The sequence below is a fragment of the Ictidomys tridecemlineatus genome, chromosome 15 (genome assembly GCF_052094955.1).
Source record: "Ictidomys tridecemlineatus isolate mIctTri1 chromosome 15, mIctTri1.hap1, whole genome shotgun sequence".
NCBI lineage: Eukaryota > Metazoa > Chordata > Mammalia > Rodentia > Sciuridae > Ictidomys > Ictidomys tridecemlineatus.
This window is the reverse complement of record NC_135491.1, coordinates 19,067,496-19,089,268: the sequence shown is the minus strand read 5'-3', so window position 1 is coordinate 19,089,268 and position 21,773 is coordinate 19,067,496. Positions and strand designations below refer to the sequence as shown.

Sequence of the window (21,773 nt, the reverse complement as noted above, 5' to 3'; positions counted from 1 at the left end):
CGCCCACAGGGGCCCAAAGGGGCTGTAGCCACCTGCCTGGTAGGGCCTCCTGTGGGCCCTCAAGCACCCTCTGGGTGGTCCTGTGAGGGCTGGGTGGTAAGAGGAGGAGGGGAAGTTGTCTGGAGATGACCCCCAACAAGCCTTTCTGCCCTGTCAGAGGTCCAAAAAATGACTGGGGATAAGCAAGCTCCAGGGCCACAGGTGTGCTGGCCCAGGGGCCTGGGAGGCAGAGGGCATGCCAGCCAGCGAACAGGGGCAAGGGCTCTGCCGCTGGGCTTGTGAGGGGTGAGGTAGGTGAATGAAGTCAGAGGCGAAGGAATCAGTGCAGGTCTGTCACTAAGACCTGACTTCGGGCCCATTGTCCCATGCACTATATATATCCTACCACCCTCTGGGCAGAGGATACTTGTCCCAAGGCCCAGCATACAGAGGCACACAACTCCATGCCTAGGTCCTGTGGTTACAGCCACTGGACGAGGAATCCACCCCTGCCTCAACCAGGGCCCCATCCCCCATCTCTTCCCCTCTGTATCTCCAGGGAGCCCACCTCTCCTGCCTCTCAGAACCCACTCTGCACCAAAGACAGCCAGGCTCAGTGACAGCCCACAAGCAGGCCAACTGGGACAACATGTCCACACTGACCTCAGGGTAGCCTCCCACATCGTGGACGTCAAGGCCCAGGAGGTGGCCGAGCCCGTGAGGCATGAACACGGCTCCCAGATGGACCTCAACCATGGCATCCACGCTGCCCTGCAGAATCCCGATGCGCGCCAGCTCCTCCAGGTGAATGCGGTCAGCCAGACGGTGCATGTCAGGCCACCAGACACCTGTGACCCAAAGAGAGGCTGCAGTGAGTCGGGGCTCCACAGGGCAAGGGATGGGGAGACACAAAGCCCTCACACAGGCTGGGTAAGAGCACCTGGAGTGAAGGACCCAAGTGTCACTCCAGGGACCAAGGGCAATGTAGCCTAGGTGGCCTTCTGTACTGGCCTTTTCCAGTCAAAGTCTGGACCTCCAGATGCTCTGCCTCCCTATTCTGCCTCACGGGTACACTTCTGTCACCCATGGCCAGGGCCCCAGGCCAAGTGTACTCCAGCCCATGCAGTGCCCACCCCTGCCTAGAGTGTTTCTAGGGCTGGGGAGCCCAGCAAGATCCCTGGGCACCAGAAGAAAAGCACATGTCTCTCCAGGGGCAGATGTGGGTGGCTCAGGCCCGAAGGCCTAAGTTTTGCTGCTGTGGGGCAAGGGGAGGCCAGAGGCTTGGTGGTGGTAGTGGGTGTCCCTGTATATCCTGAAAGGCCAGGGTACCCTCAGAGGCACTGCAGGGAGCAGAGGTGTCTGGGTGAAGGAGCAGCTCTCTCAGCACCAGTGGGCAGGGATCTGGGCCTGGCCTGCTCTAGCACTGGAGCCATCTCCCTGGAGGCCCGGGCGTGCAAGCCCAGGCTGCTAATCAAACGCATCTTCACCCCATTCCCAGGCCCAGGATCACTGTAGAGAGCCTTGTAGGCAGAGCCCCAGGGGCCACACAGGTTCTGTGGGGCCAAGGGGCCTTTGGGAGCTGCAACATAGGTCACTTGGAGAGCTGCTGTCAGACTGGGCCAGCATCAGGGTCTGCCTGAGGTCTGGGAATCTCCCTGTACCTCCCGGAGGGGCTTCCAGCCCATTTCTGGACCCGTCCTGAGCACCAGACAAGGATCCTAGGCCAGCAAAGCTTCCTGCCCTGACCTCATGAGGGTAGAGGGCCACGTGCTGGCTGAGGCCAGTGGCCCAGGACATGCCAAGCAAGCCCGGTGAGGGCCCAGGTCACTGTAGTGCTCTGGCACTGGAGCCAAGGGCGACCTTGGCTCCAGAGGCCCTCCCCACCATGTCCTGCCTTGGCTCAGAGCTAGACCTGTCCTCACATATGGCCCTGACCTTGGTGACCTCTGATGCAAGAGGGGAGGGCTGGGGATCCCACATCGAGAGGGGCTTTGCTGGATCCTGAATTGACAAGCACTGGGCCATGAGGCTCAGGACTCAATGGGATGAAGAGAAATGAGGGCCTACCCAGGGACACAGGTCACCACCCCTCAACACTCACTGGGCACCAGCCCTTCAGGTTTGGGCCACTTCCCTGACAGAGACGGACACCCCACAGCTGGGGTCATGGAGTGGCTCAAACACGTTCACAGGCAGTGGCCCAAGGCTGCAGGGGGTGGAGACCTGGAGACAGACGAATACACTCTTCGGAGTCTAGTTTCCAGCCCAGCCCCATCTACCTACGAGAGCCAGCAAGGTGCTGGGGTGGGCGCAGTCTTCCTAGGTCTGGAATCTGGCTACTGGGCAGGCTTGGGGTGCCCCTGGCCATTACTGGCTCATTTATAGAGGAGTCGCAGGCCCACACAGCACCTTGGCTCCTGTGCTCCTATGGGTGGAGCCAGGGTGGTGAGCTTTCTCTGATGGTCAGCCTTCCTGAGATGGGGACCAACCGAGTAACTAGAATTCCAGCTCAGCTTGTCACCAGCTGTGTAACCTCCCCCACCTCTGAGTCTCTGTTGCTGCCTCTGTCAAGGAGTCACAATGCTGCTACCGTCTGACGTCTACGGGAAGCTATGGACATGAGCCACTATTGATAGATGGCTTATAACCAACCAGAGACTGATTTCAACCCTGCTGGTCACCGTGCTCCAGGGCTACGCCTTCCTCTCCTCTAGCTACTGCTCTAAGATGCCCATGGCCAGGCCCAACAATCCCACCCCAGCCCACCCTGGGCTTCCTCCGCAGGACTTTCCAGGGGCTGGGCCACCTTTCTGCCCCAGAAGCATATGGAGCCTTTCCATGTCAGACTCTGGGCCATGACCTGTGCCACTGCATCCTTGGGACCTCAGCCAGAAAGCCATGGCCTCCCTGAAGACCCTCCCCAGACACTCTTCCCAGCACCTTCCGGTCGCTAGACAGTCTTACTTGCTTCTCTCGTCTCCACGGCCTGGCAGAGCGAGTGCGCCTGAGGTGTGACAAGTCCCCAACAGCTCTGCAAACTCAGCTCCTATCCGGCTCTCTGAGATGCTTTCTTAGATGGGGACCTTCTCCAGTCACCAAAGGGCATCCCCAGGAAATGCAGTCTCCCTTCCAACTTGACTCATTTCGACAGTGGGGCTGCAGGCTTGGTCCGGCCTCAGCAGAAGGTGGAATCAGGTATAAATCATACCCTATGGTGGCCCCTTGCCCAGGGCCTGCCTGGCTGTGTGGCTCAGGCAGCTCAATGGCGCCTCCAGGGCCCCTTGCCTGTGTACCCTGGGGAAAGGCCTGTGCGCGGCTCTCTTGGCTGTGAGTGGGAAGTTCCTGCCTGTGTGTGGTTAGGGTTGTGACAGTGATTCAACCTCCAGCGACTTGGCCCAGTGTCTGGCCCGGATGGTGGTTACGACACCCAGTACTGGGGCAGGGCCCCCGAAGTGTGTGAAGGTTAGCGTCCTTGAGCTAGGCTTGAGGGTGGGCACAGACTAGAGAGCCTCCCTGGAGGCTAAGGCCTACCCTGACTCCTGGACTCCTCCCACCTCAGCAATCTGTGGCACCTAGAGCCCACTGTTCTGAGCAAGAAGGCATCCTGGACCCCATACCTGCCCACTCTGGGGAGGCCACATTGCAGAGAAGGTGTAGGTAGCCCAACTCTCCCCTCCACCTCTAGCCAGCACCAAATCTTGTCCTGGCTTCCCTGAAACATCTCCTGAGGCTGCGCCCTGTCTCTCCCAGGGCCCTGCCCACTTTTCACCAGAGTCATATCCTGCAAACTTCTCAGAAATGTGGGGCAGACAGCCGAGGACAAAGCCCAGGTTCCTCAGCTGGCCTCTGACTCCAGCCTCATCCCTCACCCACTCCTGGGTGTAGCAGCCAGACCAGGGCAGCAGTCAGACCAAAGTTCTGAGAGCCATGATTCTGACCATGGTTCTGAGAGCTGATACTTCCTGTGCTTTCCACCTGCTCTTCTTGGATGGGACCATGGCCTCCAAGCACCCAGTCCTCCTCATACTGGGCCTCTTGTTGAGGCACTTCCTCCAGGAAGCCCTCTCTAACTGCCCCTTCCTTGCTGCCACAGCCCCTCTACTACAGCATAGCACAAGGGCACAGTGTGGGCCTGGTTTGGGCCTGTGTCCACAGAGCGTGGGGCTTGGACTCTGCTCTATGCCTGGCATGTGGCACATGTGTGGTGAATATAAGGAGCGCTGGTCTCCCTCCTGGCCCTCTCGTAGCCAGTGCTGTGATCCTGTGGCCCACTCTTGTACACACATGCAGCCTGGGCAGGGTAGTTGCATGGTTAGTGCCACACCATCTGCCTCATGAAATTGTTGGGCTCAAAGAAACAAGAGCTCCCAGTGCCCAGGCCCCAGGATGTGTATGAGCAGCCCCAGGTTACTGCCTAGTCTTCTGTGCCCACCTGGTCCCCTCAGGCACACTCTCTCCTGAAGGCCTGCTGGGCCGGGGCCCAGGCTGGCTCCTCAGCTCCTCAGAGCTGTGAGGCTTCCTGCCCAGAGTATGACAGCCCAGGCTCCCAGGCCTAAGCCCAGCTGAGAAGGCAGTAGAAGGCCCCTGGGCTGCATCCTGAGTCACTTCCAGACAAAGAGCTCGCTTCATTTGTGGACAATGGCCCTCGGGGGATGGATGACGTGCAAGCCAGGGCCTGGGGGTGCAGGAGGGAAGGCCCAGGGCTCAGTCCCAGGATAGAACCGGGCTACCGGGAGCTTCGGGGCAAGCCAAGTTGGCATGAGGCTGAGGGCCTGCGGCCCGGCCCACCCTGCCTGTCTCAGGGACCCACTCACCCTGCGCAAGGGCAAGAAGTAAGCCTGCCCACACTATAGGCGCCTTGCTGTGCACTCCCTGGGGTCTTCCCCTACACCCTGCCGAAGCACCTCAAGGGAGGACACAAAGGCAGGAAGCTTGCCCAGCATCCTGCCACCAGCAGGAAGGGAGGACACAGGGCACCATACAGCCCTATCTGACCTGGCTTCTGCCACAGAAAGCAGCATGGCTAGGGTGACAGGCACCTTGTACCTGTCTGCCTGACCCTCATATTCCTCCCGATCTGTAAGGGCGAGGCCGATGGGAAGTCCAGACACTTGGTTCTGCCCCTGCCCACCTGGGAGGGAGGCAAAACACCAGGAAAGGTCCACAGAGTCCACATGTTGGGTGGGCACTGCCCCCTATCCCTCCCCCAGCTAGCTGGTCACCCCTGCAACTATGTTCCTCCCTTACCTTCAGGCCCATTCTAGGATGAGGGCACTTCCTATGACGGGGTGTCGTGAGTGGAGGCTACGGGGTGGGGGCTCCTGTGAGAACACAGGAGGGAGGGCCCCCTGTCTAGGGCAGGGGATGCAAGCCCAGGGAGACGCATGGGCAGGGTGAGGGAGACGCACGGGCAGGGTGAAGGAGACACAGGCAGGGTGAGGGAGACGCACGGGCAGGGTGAGGGAGACGCACGGGCAGGGTGAGGGAGATGGGCAGGGTGAGGGAGATGCACGGGCAGGGTGAGGGAGGCACACAGGCAGGGTGAGGGAGGCGCACGGGCAGGGTGAGGGAGGGTGCTTGCTGGTGGAGTGCGGAGGCCTCAGTGTCAGGCCACCCAGTGGCTGGAGAGCCTGGGGCTCTGCAGGACCAGGATGTACTATCAGCTCCAGGGCAGCCTTACAGCCGAGCTAGCTCTGACCTCTGACTCCTGGCACCCCCGTGGGCTCGGCCCACCCCTCTCCAGTAGCACCTTTCCTTTTTGAGCCCTCTCTATGGCTAGGCTTCCTGGTGCCACAGAGACCAGGCTGTATGCAATGGCGGGCCTCTTGCCCTAACCCCAAAGCCACAGTGGACTTGGATTCCGGCCACCAGAAGCCAAAGCTGGTTCACAGCCTCATGAAGATGGAATTCTCCCAGGTGCTGGAGCCGTCAGTCTGTCCAGCCCACCCTCCTGCCCACCAGGGCTCCCTGCCTGAGTGAGTTCAGCCCTCCTTTCCTTGTTCTCAGTGGCCATGAGGAATGCTTTGCCCTCCCCCCTTTGCCCCGGGATGGGGGGCCAAGGACTGCATTCCTCAATTCCCGGGGGGCTCTATCCACCAGGGTCTCTGTGTGATTATTAATTTCTGCCTCTCTTCTGGGCATCACTGTGTGACTTCCTGCTTGTCTTTATTTACTCTTCCCTGGAAGGTCACAGGAAGCAGTCGGGCAGTCTCAGTGGGGTGTTTGTCTTGGCCCAGGAGCTCAACCCACAACCCGGGGGCATTCCCACTGGGACAGACAGGGGTCCAACCTGGCCATAGCTGCCCCGACGTTGTGGAGAAACCATCTGCCTCTACCTGGGAAGCGGCTCTGTGGGCACAGGACTTCTAATGCCCCAGTGCTGGGCCTATACCATGTGACCCAGATGGGGCCCAGCTCTGCCCTTGGGAGCCTTGGTGTGTCACAATCTGGCAGTATGGGTGGTTAAAATGCATACAGGGTAATGCTGGGGCCTCTGTCCCACTCTCTCATACAAGGGATCCTTGGAAACCTCAGTGTAGGCTCCCTGACCAGGTCTGTGCTGGGGGGGGGGGAGTTGGGGTGTAAGCAAGAGTGGACCTTGGGTGAGCAAGAGTGTGCCTCTCACGGTCTGCAGGGACCAGCTCAGGTGAACTGGCCTAGTGGCTCCGGGCATCCCTGGCTAGACCTGAGGCTGCCCCATGAGTCGGCGTGAGCAGAGGCTACACTCACTGGAAGGCCCTCCATGGGAGGGGTGCCCTGGCTTCCTGGAGAGGGCCTGTGCTTACAGACAGTGGGAGAAGACACCACACCCCACCTTCCCCAGCCCAAACCACCTGCCATCTGAAACACTGATCACTTGAAATGATTGGTGTATTCAGGACTGAGGAAAAATGCTCATCTGTGGTGTGAAGACGGGAGACGTATCCCTGTGGTGATGACTCCACAGACAAAGGACAACGTGTCCCATGGTTTCAAAGTCAAATTAAAAAGGGACACAGTGCATCCTTCCCAACTTTGTTCTACTCTGACACCTCGTCTGTAGACTTTACCTTTCCATATTGGTCTTCTTTTAGGGGCTTGTAGGGCTGGGCCTTGAGATGCCCCCAGAATCCCCCCCTCCCCTGGCTCCCTAAGCTCTGGTTGGGTCTTTTGGAGATGGACCAGGGGCCATCCAGAAAGGCCCGCTCACAACATGCCTCCTTTGACAATGACTGCTGCTGATGTCGCTTCCCAAACAGCCCTTGGCCCCGTGATCATGGCTGTGTCTTCCCAGCAATGGGCCAGGGGGCCGCAGGGGACTGTTCAGCCAGATGCTGAGCCAGCAAGCTCTGGGTCCGCGAGAGGCCACATCCTGAGGCTCTTACAGTTCTAGAGCTCGCAATCTTTTTCTTCTTTTTAAAATCAAAGCTCCATGGAGGGGTACAAATCTGACTACCACAGCCCCCCGTTTAGGAACTCCAAGTCTAATTTCAGGCCTGTCACGGCCAGGGCCCCAGAGGGCCCCAAAGCCTCTGTTCACCATCCCCGGAACACGGAGGAAACACTGGGCTGCAGCCAGCTCTCTGCTGGCCCTTAACTAGAGGGCTGATGCCAGTGTCTGGAGCTGGCTGAGCCCACCCTGGAGCGGATTCTGCTTTGAGACAGGGAGGAGGACTATGGAAGCCATTTGGGGCATGAGGAGGCTGAAGGATGGGAGCAAGGCACACAGCCAGCAGGCAGCTGAGCTGGAGTGAGCGCGGGTCTCTGGGCCTGGGGCTCATTTTTAGACCCTGGAGCCTCGCTCTGGTGCTCCACTGTGCTGGCTCTCTTGCTGCAGTGACCCTCATGTGGCTTGTAGAAGACGCCTGAGCTCCCCTTACCCGGGAGGCCTGGGGCCTGCACAGCAGGGAAGGAGGTGGTGAGTGAGCGCTGGAGGAAGCAGGGGCTGGAGCGTCTATGACCCGAAACACCAGGTGCTCTCTGCCTTCAACCCTATGAAGAAAGTGGCTGAGCAGCTCAGGAGGACTTCAGGTTCAAAGCCAGCCTCAGCAACTTAGTGAGACCCTGTCTCAAAATTACAAAAAGGGCTGGGCACGTGGTTTAGTGGTTACACACCCCTGGATTCAATCCCTGGTACCATTAAAACAACAACAACAAAAACAAGTGGCGGGAGCCTCTGCAGCCAGCTGGTTCACCCCCAGGAGCTCACTCCCACACTGGCTCAGTAGGTCCTGCACCTCTGAGCTGCCCCAGCTCTGGCCCCACTCACACCTCCTCTCCCTACCTCTATGGATTGGTGACGGCACCCAACGCCATTTTGTTGCTTACAACCAAAGATGCAGAAGTCAGTGTCCTGGTGGGAGAGCTGTGCCTTGGGCAGTGTAGGCGAGTCACCAGGTCAGATTGGAAGAGAGGCAGGGAAAGCCCATCCTTACCGCAGGACAGGCTGCAGCCAAACAGATCATTAGGCATGGCCAGTGGTGGCCAGCAGTCACATGTCCCCAAGAGGGCTCAGTCTGGGGGATAACTGGCTCATGGTGCCTTGATTGGGCTGTAAGGAATCAAAGGCCTGCAGGATGGGCTTCTCTGAAGCCCAGGAGGATCTGAAGCAAGAGTATAGCACATCTGTAAATTATCCTATCCAGGCAAAGGTGACAAGTCAGGGTTCCCTGGTCACTGCTGGAAAAGGGTCTCTTCCTGAGGAGAAACAGCCGAACACTGGAGCTGGCACTTGACCAGGTATGTGCTGAGCCTACCCATCTCAGAACTAAGGACGCCCGGGGCTCACTGGAGGGAACGTGGCTGACAACTGAAACAGGGAGAATGGGAGGACCCGATGGGCCTGGAAGGGATGTCAGAAAGGCAGTCTTGCTTGGGGGGACACTTTCTCCCCTCCACAGGACCACCTCAGTGGGCCAAGACTGCCATATATGGACATCAGGAGGCAGAGCAGTGAGGCCTCTGGAAGCTGCCCGGGGGTGGGGGACACACACGGAAAACTGGGGGCCAGGCAGGAGCAGGATCACAACATGCTGGCCAAGACTGGCTGTGGGGAGAGAGTGGCAGGCGTGGGCCTCGACTCACCCTCATCACAGAGTGACCGTGACCTCTACAGAGCCCGAACATGAGCCAGGCAGATGCTTGAAGGTGTTTCCCATGGCTCAGCCCGATCCTCGAGAGCTGCTGCCTCCCCAAGTACCAATAGAGAACAGTCACCCAGGGGAAGAGCTTTCTGTCCAAGGTCACAGAGCTGCTGAGTGGACCTGGAACCTGTTCCAGTGTCCACCCAGATGCCAGTGTCCAAGCCTGGCCAACTCTCCCTCAAGTGGACTCTGCTTTGGGACAAGGCACGGGACATGCTGACATTCTGATGACCAGTGTGGGCGGAGGGATGTGCAGAAGAGGTGGCCAGTTGGGACATGGGGTGACTTTGGGCTGAGCTCCCAGACTACAGCCGTCTTCCTGATTGGTGGTCAGTTCTGTTTCCTGGCGTGGCCTGAAGGCTGACTCATCAGAGTCTGACTGATCACGTGTGGAGGGGTAGATGCAGGTGCCTGTCACAAGGCTGCCCCCTCCCCATGCCAGGGAGTCCTCCTCAGATGGCCCCACTCCCCCCCCCTCACCTGGCTTCATAGTGCTCATGACAGCACGGCAGCTCCGCAGCACCGCCTCGTAGATGGCCTTCTGGTCCTCGGTGAACTTGCCATTGGCTGGAAAGGAGCAGGTGATGTCCGAGGCGAAGCAGTAATACTCACCTCCCATGTCGAACAGGCTGTAGGGAGAGGAGGGTGCGAGGTGAGCGGGCACTCAGGGTGCCTCCTTGCTCCCTTCCCATGTACGGGACTCAAGGATGGCTTCCTTTGGCCCGGATGCAGGAGGGTATTGTGACCACCCCACCTTGAGAAGGTGACCAGCGTAGGCAGCTCCAACCTGGCGTTCCTCGGAAGAGCATGAGTAGCAGAGGAACCCAGACCTCTATCCCCAGCAAAGAGAGTGGCACAGGGCTCAGCCTCAGCAGGGCAGGCCGAGGAGAGCGGGGCTTCCCTCCACAGCCTAGCCCCTGTGGGGACTCACTTGGAGAACTGACTCAGACAGACACGTCCCCAGGCCCCTACCTGCCACCTGACTCCATATGAACCTGTCAACAGATCCCCTAGGTCTGCCCTTTACTCAGCAAGGAAGGGAGAAGGAAGGAGCCTGGGGATGGACACAGGACACACTGTCTTCAAGAGAATGCGACGTGGGGCCATGTCACCTGCTTCCCTAAATGTGCCATCTGGGTGAACACTTGGCAGATGGCTGGTACCTCTGGCTGTGCTCCAGCTCAAGGATCCCCTGCCCAGAGGACGGTGCCCAACACTATCTCCCCACTGAGGTGTGACAGATTTGTCCTGCCAGGGCCTGAGGGAGGGATAGGAAGGGAATGTCAAGAGGATGGCCTCATATCCAGCAGGGCTTTCCTGGGGCTGAATGGACATGGCTGCTGCCTGCGACCCTGGCATCTCCAGGTGGCTGAGCAGGGCACAAGGAGGGCACACAGTAGGGGAAGACAGGAGAGGCCCAGGAGCCAGGGGGCAGCAGTGTGACAGATGGCCAGATCTGCTCCATCAATCAGGAGTTTGCAGTGGAGCTGCCCTACTGGACATCATGTTGGGGCCCCTGACCCAGCAGGGCCTGGAAGGAGCAGGGACAGCCCCTGCTTCATAAAGGGCCATGGGGAGGGCCGATGAGAATCCTGCCCTGCTCACCCTGTGACCAAGAGCCAGACAGAACATGTCTGCACACGTTGGGTCCAGGTCTGGCTTCCAGGAGGGTCCAGAAGGGCCCCCATGGTATGGGGTCACCCAGTGGGCCAGGAGGAGCCTGGGTAGAAGCAAAGGGGTACACAGATGGTTCACCTCCTTCTCCCCATCCCACCTCAGCTTTAGAAGCTGCTGGCAACAGTGGAGGCCATTAGCTCCTTCTTGAGGTCACGGCAGAGTCACAACGATCCTCATGAAACTGGCTGAGGAACATAGATCTAGCCCCTGGCTTGGTTTCTTGCTGGTGTGTTCAAGGCCAGGTGACCACAGGGGCAGGCCAGCTGAGAAGGTGGGAGCTGCCCTTTTGCACTGGCCAAGTTCAGTTCTGCTCGGTGTCTGGCTCCATCCTGGGATTCCTGTGGGGGTCCATCTACAGCAGCACAAATCCTGGCAAACTGGAGCGTGGGGCACCGCTGTGGCTTCCTTTACAAGGGCCTCTCACCCAAATCCAACTGTAGTGGTAACCACAAACATTCCAGAAGCTGCCTGTGTGTTGGTCTTTGGGTGGGAGAGAACAGAGCGGGGGACCCTGGGCTCATGTGTGAAGCAAGGGACTGCTACCCTACAGAAGCAGATTTAAAGGAAAAGCCTGAATGCACAGGATCCCTGGATGCTTTGCTGGAGTCCAAAGTCCTCAGATGGGCACGTTTGAATCTCCTGCTTTTTCTGATTGCAAAACACCATAAATAGAGTCAACAGTGCAGGAAGCCCAGGTAACAACTCAGGTGACTCTCAGGGGGTACAGCAGAGCCCCCACTCGCATGACAGAGAACTTGGGGTTGGGTCAAAGTCTCAGGGGGAACCCTGCCTGGAGCAGACCTAGGGGGACCTGGGCCTCACTTGAGGCTGACTTGCAAGGAACCAGAGACACTGGAGCAGACACACCCAGGCGCCGGCTCCCCAGCAGGCTGCAGATGCAAAGGCAGTAGGGGCCAGCAGTTGCCTGTAGGATTACTCCTGCGTGGGGCACACTTGGGCCCTCAACTGTAGGGAAATTGAGCCTATTAACACTGGTACAAAAAGCCCTGAGTCACAACTCAGTGCCCAGCCCTGCAATGAGCTCTCTTCTCCTGGCTCCAGCGTTCAGACTTTAAGACCTCAGTTTTCCCACCTTTAAAATGGGACCGCGACAGTTGGCTGCAGGTTTGTGTCCTCCTGGGGCCAGCGTTCGGGCAGCAGTGGGGATGGAGCTGCATGGGGCCCCGGCCTAGTTTTGCCTGGGGAAAGCAAGTGTTTTCATTTGGGCTCCCTGGAGTCAACAGAGGAAAATGGTTTGCGGTTTGTTGGTTTAGAATATCCAAGAATGGACTGGGCAGACAGGACAGAGCCAGGAGTGTGGGGGACACAGATTCCTGGGAGTGCCACATCAGAGGGTGACCTGCAGCAGCCCTCTGGGGCAAAAAGTTCTATTGGACTGTGTTGATCTAAAAGAAAAACAGAAATTGAACTATTTAAAAAATCAGGAAGCCCACAAGAACACACCAAATACTGGAATCATCTAGAACAGTAAAAAATAAGACTCTTCAGGGCAAACCAGACTCTGAACCAAGTCTTCCCAGCCCTCTTCAATAAAACAGAAAGAGCGTGGGATGGAAGGCTTTTGGACTTCTTCAGCCAGCCTGGCTTTATCTTCCAGCTTCTAGAAGACTTCAACTGTATTTTTTTGTTTTAAATCATCCACTTTCTGGAAAAGGAAGTATACACCCGCCAGCCAGCTCCATCCTGCCCAGCAGTACTCGGGCACGGGGCTAGAGTCTATTTTTGTGTTCTCAGTTCCCTATCTTTTTCTGCCTTTTTTTTTTTTTTTTTTAATCTCCCTCAGAGTTTCTACATGCTAAGCGATTCAGATTCAAGCCATTCTGGAATCCAGGGATAAAAGCCATCTCTTTTATAAATCATCTCCTTCCAACTCCTCTGTTCACTTCATCCATACTCTGAATGCAAAATGACAATGGAATTTGCTCATACTTGGCTCAATTGAGAACGCAGGATGCCTCCTTCCCGGCTGCCTGGGGACACCCACCAGGGACACTACTATCATTGGCCCAGTGAATCTGTGTAATAATCTGAGACATCTGGGGAGAGATTACACATCTCCCAGCAATACGCTGGCGTCTCCTTCCCCACATGTGTTCCTATAGCTGCGCTTCTGGCTGCCATGAGAGGTTGTGTCTTCAGCTGGTTCTTCCTGGGCAGCTCCAGGCCTGGGCTACCTGCCACCATTGGCCCACCCAGACCCTCCTGGGTCCCTCTCCAGACCCCACTCCGCAGGGCCTGGCCAGCCCGCAGGCAGAAGGCGTCTGAAGGAAGTGCTGCAACGTTCAGCAAGAGCCACTCTGCAGCATGGAGCTTCACCTTCATCTCTCAGTGTGCCGCACAGCTCTTAGCTGCTTTTCTCTGAAGACTGACATCTTACACCCGTGTGTGTGCAGAACCTTAGGGACAGGGCAGACCCTAAGACCTCAGTTTTCCCACCTTTAAAATAGGACTGCATCCCAGGTCAGGCTGTGAGGTTTGGAGCTGGAGGAAGCTCTCAATTCCCCCTAGAAACTCAATGGGAGAGAAAAAGGAAGGCAACTGAGTCTCTTTTCCATGTGTCTGCTGCAGTGGGCTGACCCTGATGACAGAGTGGTGAGTGCTGGCCTCCCTGGGGCACAGGCTGCGCCCAGTTCCCAGTCACACTTTCTGTGCAGTGCCAGCCTCCAGCTGTGGCCAACAGGGGCAAAGGTCATCCTTTGGGGTGCCAGAGGCTCCCTAGGGCCATGTGCTGACACGCCAGGTGAACCTCTCCCCAGGGCCTTTCTGGGCATGTCCGTCCCACTTTACCCAGCTTTAGGACAGCTGTTCCTATGGGGCCTGGGCAGACAGGAACAGTGCTCACGCAAGCAGCCCACGCCAACAGCAGCTTCCTGTCCCCAAGCCCCAGAGCCAGCAGTCCCTGGTGCATTCGCTGACGAGAGCAACCATGCGCTGGGGCCTCCCAAGTCTGGAGAGAATCAATACAGCCATTTTACGGAGGTCAGGGCGGGATGCAGAAGACCAGCGTCAGGTGGAGGCCCCGGGAAGAGCACCATGCTGCAGCTTGCCTGCTGTTCCTAAAGTATTGTGGGCCAAGGGCTGGGCAGCAGGGCAGTGCCGCTGTGGGTGAGGGGAGGCAGGCAGTCAATGTCATGCGCACAGCACATGCTGTATTTCACTTTTTTGGCGACCAGTGTCTTGTGATGTCTGCGAGCACCCGGGCTGTCTAGACCAGGGCCCTTCAAACTGTAGGTCTTGACATCAACTGAGTGGGTGCCGCCTAGAAGCACTGACAACCAAACAGAACGGAAAGAAAACACATGAGAGGGTGTCTGCCTGCCATCAGGGCACAGCTGCCTACAAGTGAGTCAGGGTACTTCTGAGATGGGGTTCGTTGAAGGCCATGGCCAACTCATCTCTGGATAGATGTCTGACCAGACCTGTACTGCTCCAAGGACTGGGCATGTCCGTAAGACCACTAAATGCTCAGGAGAGGGGTCCCTAGTGACAATCAAGTGTCCCTCTGAGGAAGCAGCAAGGTGGGGGAGGGTCTCAGTTAGCCTGGCATCAGGAAACAGGCCCTGAAGTGACACTCTTACTCTAAAGCCCACCAAAGCACCAGGCACCAGGAACAATGGGGCATGGAGGCTCCCCTCACCCCAGCCCCTTCGCCAGCAAGGGAAGAGCACCCTCAGGGGGTCACAGTGCCAGACAGACAACGGGGGTGGCAGAACTGTCCTACTCCAGCCTGCAAGGCCTAAGAGATACCAAGGGGCTGCTAAAGCCTGGGGTGAGTAGGCGTTCCCAGCCTGTGGGGCGGAGGGTTTGGCACCTCTGTGGTGAAGACAGTCATGCAGAGGAGGGCTCTGGTGCCACCCTTGCTTGGGGATGTGACCCTGGCAATGAGAGCAGCAGCACATGCCAGCCATATGTCACTCACAGTTCAGGGTGCCTTCAGGCACTGTCCTGGTATGAAATTGGTAGCCCTTATTTCTCTGGGCTTTGGTGACTACGAGTGTTGTCCCCCCCTCTGTAGGGCAGCTAGGGCTTCAGCCTAGCTATTTTCATGGCAGGGAGACAGATGAGGCCCTAGGTCATGGCAGGGAAGGAGGAAAGGACACTGGCAAGCTGCTAAGCATGGAGGTTAGAGACAGGCCTCTCCTCCCCAGCTGGGCTGCAGGCCCACCTCCCATGCCCCCTTAGCATCACAGTAGACCACTACCCAGCCGGGGAGAGGCCCAGCCTGAGACAACACTGCCCTCTTCTGGCCAGTACAGGAAGGTCTGACTCACACCCACCAGTTTCATTCTGACTTTAGTTGGGCAATCCAGGTCTGGGGCGTCCTTGGGCCTGAACCCTATAAGGTTCAGAGAACAGCTATAGTCCTCAGCCCTGTTGCCTTATCTGGTGATGGGAAAGGTAGGAGATGGCAGATGAGGAGGGGTGTCCCAGCTACTTTCCAAGTCAGAGCCCATTGGAGGCACATCCTGGCCTTCTCCCTACCTATTCTGTGGGGTGAGCCTGCTTAGGGGACAGGAGAGGCAGGGAGCTGCAAGGCTCAGACTGGGAGTCCTGCAAAAGAGTGGCCCAGTTCCGAGGCCCTGCTTCCCAGTGGACGAGACACAGCAGTGCTCCCTGGTGTCCACTGCCCAGGCTGGCTATGGGAGGACGGGGAAGAGCATGAGGGCTTAGGGGATGACTGGGTTGGGCGATAAGTCCTGAGCATGACTGTGCTCACACCTACCTGCTTGGGCTAGATGAGTGGGCAGGGGCCTTCTGGACACTTCCAAAGGGCCTGCAGGGACCCTGTTAGACACCAACCTTTGTGTGAACACACTGAAAGCATTCACTAGCAATGCTGCTTGCCACGCTTCTGTAAGCCTGTTCTAGAAGGCTGGCCTGCTTGCCTTAAAAAGGAAAATCAAAAGTGCTTGATAGCTCTTCTAGGACAGCGATCTGCTCATGGGGTTCATGGGGGAACCCCAGGCACACAGCTGAAGAGGGTTCTGGGAGCCAAGAGGAAAACTCCAAGAAGCTCCATGGCCACAGGCCTTGCACAAGGCCTACTGGCTCTGAACCAACCTGAGTGGGGGTCCTAGGGACAGGAAGGCAATCCATGCTCCTGTTCCTCCCCTTGGAGGCATGCAAACCAGGATCTAGTTTTGGAACAGGGAGGGGCCCAGGGCAAGAAATGGGCTTTTCCAAGTTCTTGGCTGATGAACTTGACCTCAAGTATGAACCAGCATGTCCAATGAACAGGCCCTTGAGTGTGTGAGGACTGTGACCCCACAGTGGCTCATGGTGGCCTGAGCCCAGCTCCAGATCCTATTACTGTGAGGACAGAGGAGACGGGGAATGGGCTTCATCAACCTCAAGCCCTATCTGCCTTTGGGAAAACCACTAGGCTCATATTGTGGTTTGATACCTTATGATGAAGTACCATAGCTTTTATTTTGGGATAACAGAGTGATTTATTATTTACCAAATGCAGTAGGCACTCAGCAGATCAATTTCAATAAAACAATGGATTATAAATGCCGCCAGCAATCTGGCAGTAGCAGTAATCAACAAAACATGTTGTTCTAAATGCTGCATAATAAATTGACTATAATAAACTCATAATTATTCTACTGGCTACATTTCAAAGTTAGCACTAGAAAAACAAAATCACCAATTTGGGCTTGGCACGAACATTCGTAGGCTTCCTCCAATCCCTCCTGTCTACAGCTGCACCAGGAGACACAGGTGCCATGCACTGCCCAAGAGGGCTGAGACTCCAACAGCTGGGAGGTGTGCAGATCTGATGTACACAGCACCCTGGCCTTGGCTCCACAGCATTACCGATCGGACTGGCCTCTTAGACCCCCGTTGGGTCAGATGGTAGGGAGTAGAGAAGCAGCCTCCTCCTCTGACATGTGCTGAACTCATGGAGCAGAAAAACTCATGGCTACCTGACTCTGGCACAAAGCCTTCTAGTTAGTTAGAGATGCCCCCACGACAGAGGGACCCTGCTGATATGGCTGGCCTTGGCCTTGGCTTCTGCCTCTGCCCTGGGTCTGGGTTCCTGTGTTCTATCCTTCTGACCCAGCCAGAATGGGTCACAGGGTCAAAGATCATTAGAAAAGTTCTCAGAAGACAAGAGTCTGAAGAGCACAGGTGGTCTCCTTGGGGCTATCTGGTTCAGTCATGGCCCAGGGAGAGGGTGGCTATCTCTCCTTCCATGGTCTCTTGCTGAACCAAGTCTGGGGAGCCACTCCTCTCCCCAAATCCCTCTGCCTCACACCTGTGCCTGATACTCTCCAGCACCAAAGTGAACAGTGTAGGGTCAGGGGAGGAAACAGAGACAGATAAGGGAGGGCCCTGTTGGGGACACCGCCTCTGGGAGGGTAACTGAGCTCTGCTCTAACCCTCCCAGCCCTGGGCATGGCACAGCCTGGCCACTGCCTAGAGGCAGGGCAGCAAAGCCTGCAGAGTAGGCCCTGGCCCCAGTTCCTAGGGCCCAGCATGACCTTTAAGTCACAGAGACTCTGGAGTAGTGTGGCCAGACAGGTCAACAAGATGGACACTGAGGCTCTGTTCATGGCCAGGTGGGTGGTGGTAACCTCTAGGTTCACTCTGGGCCTCAATTTCCGCAGGCTCCCATACCTGGACTTGCTGGTCAGGTGCCTCTGAGGGTTCCTCACACACCCCTTCAGCCACTGTGCGTAGCCCTGAGATGCGTGTGCCATCGCCACTTGCAGATGGGTGAACTGAGGCTCAGAGAGGAAAGGGGCTTTTCTTCCAGAAGGCTGAGTTGGGCTCCTGACAACAGTAGCCAGAACCAGAACATCCCATCCAGTGACTGACCTGGCTGAGCAGACTATGGCTAGTCAGTACTGGCATGCCCTGTGGCAGGGATGAACCCGGGCTTAAGTGAGTTCCTATTAGTACAGCTCAGAGCACAGATCTCTCTGGGCAGCCGGGTGTTCGCCTATCAGTCTATGCACAGGTGCTTGCACTCCTTGGTAGATGTAGCAGAGGACTCCTGTGTGAGGCTCCCACCACTCCCTGTGGCAGGGCCAAGGCCTGCCCAGATGAGGCCAGGGCCAGGTCAGTGTGCAGCCATCATGGGAACTCCAGCTTGGGGAACGAGTGCATCGGGGAAGCTAAGGGGAAAGAGGGCAGCCCAGCTGCACCAGCCACCTGAGAAGCCATGACACTGCCTAGGAGCAAGGCATGGAGGTACCTTGTTCAGCTGCGTCAGCAATGGATGACAAGGGGCCCAAGGACTGGGGTGGAGGATGGTGGGGCACTCCTACCACTGGTCAGTGACCACAGCACATTTGAAGGCCAAAACAGGGTGGCCCTATGTAGTTTGGGGCTGAGCATCTGAACAGCTCTCAACATCCCCATGCTGGATGGTGAGGAGGACAGGCAAGGAACTTGGCCACTATAGCTGAGGCCATATCTGTGTGTGTCCCTAGAACCCTACCAAGCCCATGAGTGCTACCCCAGGGTGCTCTGCCCTCCATGTTGGGATCTGTGAATAGGATTGCAGTTCTTGGTATGGAGGCCACGGGGCCTGCCCATGCAGCCTTTCATGTCCTCCACCAGGGGCTGAGATCATGGCACAGCATGCTTAGGAGAGCCACCACCTTGGACTTGCTGAACCAACAGTTTGCATATGCCAAGAGGTCCTGTGGCTGAGGATGGCATGTTTCTGGGTATGGGGGACTCCTGGCCTCCAGGCACTGGGACACAGGGATGTAAGGATGGAGCTCTCTCTGAATGGAAAGAACAACCTGGCAGAGGCTAGGGACAGTTCAGCTCCTCCTCAGAAAGCCCAATATCCCATGGAAACACAGTGACCCTATTCTACACCCACCTCATGGTGCTTATTTGTAGGGGACAGGGGATTCTGGCCCTGTAGAAAGCACCATGCAGGCCAGTAGCCTTGGCAGATAAATCTGAGCTGTTTCTGGGAATCTTGTGTGGTTAGCACCCTCAGGATAGGGACCCAGAGGCTCCCAGTGGACACTGACATCTACATTCCACTTGGCTGGGCTATTCACGTGCAGAGATGGAACTGGGACAGCCCAGGGGCCAGCTTCACTTACCACATGTCTCCATCCTGGATCGTACGGTCGTTGGGGGCCCCAGCATGTCCGTAGTGCAGTACAGATGCATTCTCACCGCTGCAAAGAGCCAGGAGGATGGTCAAAAGCTCATCCGCACCCAGCAGCCCTGGGAGGCTGGCACTCCAAGCCCTTACCCCAAGGACAGTGCTACCCATCCTCCAGCAGAAGCCATAAGTTGGCTGGACCAGGCCCACAACCTGAGATCAGGTAACACGTAACCACCCACCCACCAGCCACAGCCTCTTGATTCATGACAGTGCTACCTGCAGGGCTTCTGGGCTGTGATTGCCACTCAGGCCACCGCCCTCTGGTCTGGGGACATGAACAGCACAGATGAAGAGCAGAAATGGAAACCTATAGTCCAATAGTTTGTGGACCTGGGAGATGGGGGGACCCTGTGGAAGCCCTCCTTTCCTGGAGACTAAAGGGAGACGGGGTCAATGGAAAGGCCCTGGCAGTCTCCACAGCCACCCTGGGGTCCTGGTTGGGGCTAGAGAGACAGGAAGCCAGCAGCTTCTCATTTATCCGTTGCCTCAAGAGAGCTTCCCTAATGAGCGATGCCTTTAAGAAAAAAGGACTTGTAAGGCTGTCCAAAGGAAAAAAACAACAACAAAACCCAACCCCACCTGGGTGTAATATTTATGGCCCCATTTGGGAGTCTCAGGAATCATAAAAGTAGAAATAATGATTTTTCCCTCTATCCACCAGAGAAGAACATTTCCAAGGACTGAGATGCTCATATGTATTATTCATGTGTGAGGACGTGCACATCAGCAAGAGAAGCCCAGCTCCATCCTGGCTGCGCAGGGGCCAGACCTGAGGGGCAGAGTCTCACAGAGCATGTAGTGAGCCCCAGAGCCAGGACATGCCTGTGCAATCACACATGGAGTGACAAACAGTCACAGACACCCACACCATAGTGCATATTCATGGCCACCACTTGCCTCTCCGTTCATGGTCATTGCTACCACTTGTGCACTTGAGCATACCCAGCCACGCACAGTGGATGCACACAACCACACGCACGGCCACACAGGACACCCCAGACTCAATGTGCCACACACAGACACCTACAATGATATACACACCTACACAGAGCCCAACACTCCCATAACCATGACAGGATGGTCCTCATGCAGCCACACCAAGAGCTCCACGCGTACACATATGTGGACACACAACTGCAGCCCCCTCACCAACACAGCTCTGTCCACGCTCCACCCCTGCTGCACACAGAAGCCACCCATCCTAGGGTCCCAGTCCAGTCCCCGTATGCTCTGTGTGTACCGATGTGAAGGGGCAAGACAGTAGTGGCCCCAGGAGGGGTGGCCTCCCAGTGCTCAGCTCCTATGCCCATCACCAGGGACGGGAGGAAGGGGACGGAGGTATCTTCTGGAGCAAGCTGGCTGCTTTCTCCTTCCCCTGATCCCAGGTCTGGCAGGTAGAGGCAACTTGAGTCCTGGAGTCTTGGGGGCAAAAGTGACTTCCAGGCTTGGGTGGCCTGGTGTATAAGTGAGCAAGTGACAAAGAAGCTCACAAAGAAGGCAGCACCCTCTCTCCTTCCCGGGACCTTCCCCCAGGAGACGGACGGTGTACTTACCTGCAGCAGATGCAGGTGTAGGAGTTGTGGCGCATGCCGCCCCGGGAGTAGCAGTAGTGCTGGAACAGGCTGCAGGAGAAACACAGGCTGAGATCACTGCAGCATGCACGAGTCCTCAGCCCAGGCTGCCTTCTGCTGTGGCCCCGAGAAGCCTGAGCTCCCCAGCATGTCTGTAGGGAAGAATCTGGGGGTTCTGAGCTGCGAGAGCCTGCCAGCCTTGCTGCCCCAGGGCTGCCCTGCCTCCCAGGCTCATTAGGAAGACAGAGAGATCACTGGAGCGGGCTGGGGCAGGGGCCACGTGCTTCTGCAGGGCTGGAGGAAGGGCCTTCCTGCAAGTCAGACCCCTCGTCTTGCCGGGAAAGACAGGATGCAAAGCTGGAGAGGAACACGAGCCCTTTCAACCCCAGGGCCGTCCTGTGCTAGACAGGGGTGAGTGGTAGGCCGCATGGAGAGGGAGCAGGCCGGGCAGTCTCAGGGAAGCAGGGAAGGGCAGGTCTACAGGGCAGGCCCCGCTCCTCCCTGCCTGGGAAAGCAGTAAACCAGCTGAGGTCCCTGGACACACTCCTCCCTAAGCAGGTGGGCCCAGCAGTAAGGTCTGCAGGCAAAGGCAGGCACACCTCAGCCCCAGGTTGAGTCCAGTGAGTGTCAGGGAGGCCTCCATGAGAGCCAGACACCAGCAGCCAGAGGATGGCTGGCCCTTGGCAAAGCCCAGGACCAGGTGGGTGTCTACAGCGGCAGTAAGCTATCTCCTCCTGCTGGGTCCCCCATGGCAGATCTTAGAGATGGCTCTGAGGACTGATGGTCCAACCAGACTAGCCACATCCAAGTCCTGAACTCTAGGGAGGTGACCCTGTCCAGAATTCTGGAGTGGCCCTGGTCCTCCTCCTCCCCCACCACATGCCCTGAGGCCTCCTCCCGGCATGAGACTGGGCTCTCAAGAACTAAGTGGCTCCTGAGGTTCTGTCCTAGTCTTCCACACACACCAGGTGCCTGGTCTCTGCAGAACCCAGCTGGTGAGACCGCAAGTGCAGGGAGCTGCCCTCACCCTACCCAGGCCTGGGTAATACAGCTTCCATGCAGGACCCCAGCTCCGCCCAGCTCTCAGATGGCCCTGGCTGAGAAGTAGGCCCAAGCAGCCCCCACCCTGCCTACCCGCCTCCACGGCAGCCATCTGCAGAGCACCAAAGACCAACTGTGGGCATGCCAACTGGCGGCCCTGTCTGCCCTGCATATTCTAAGTCTGTTTAGAGAATGCCTGTGTGGAGGAGTTTAATCTTT

General features: G+C 57.3%; 1 protein-coding gene across 3 annotated transcripts in view; it reads right to left on the bottom strand.

Moving 5' to 3' along the window:
• The window catches only part of Pepd (peptidase D), a 115,917-nt gene that overhangs the window by 4,124 nt on the left and 90,020 nt on the right, over positions 1–21,773 (bottom strand). For all 3 annotated transcript variants that reach the window (XM_078032170.1, XM_005330630.5, XM_078032171.1), the window contains 4 exons: positions 20,496–20,564; positions 18,875–18,952; positions 9,582–9,730; positions 643–827 (listed from right to left, as the gene is read on the bottom strand). In XM_078032170.1, coding sequence (XP_077888296.1) covers positions 643–827; positions 9,582–9,730; positions 18,875–18,952; positions 20,496–20,564 — 481 coding nt within the window. The remainder of the gene's footprint in view (positions 1–642; positions 828–9,581; positions 9,731–18,874; positions 18,953–20,495; positions 20,565–21,773) is intronic.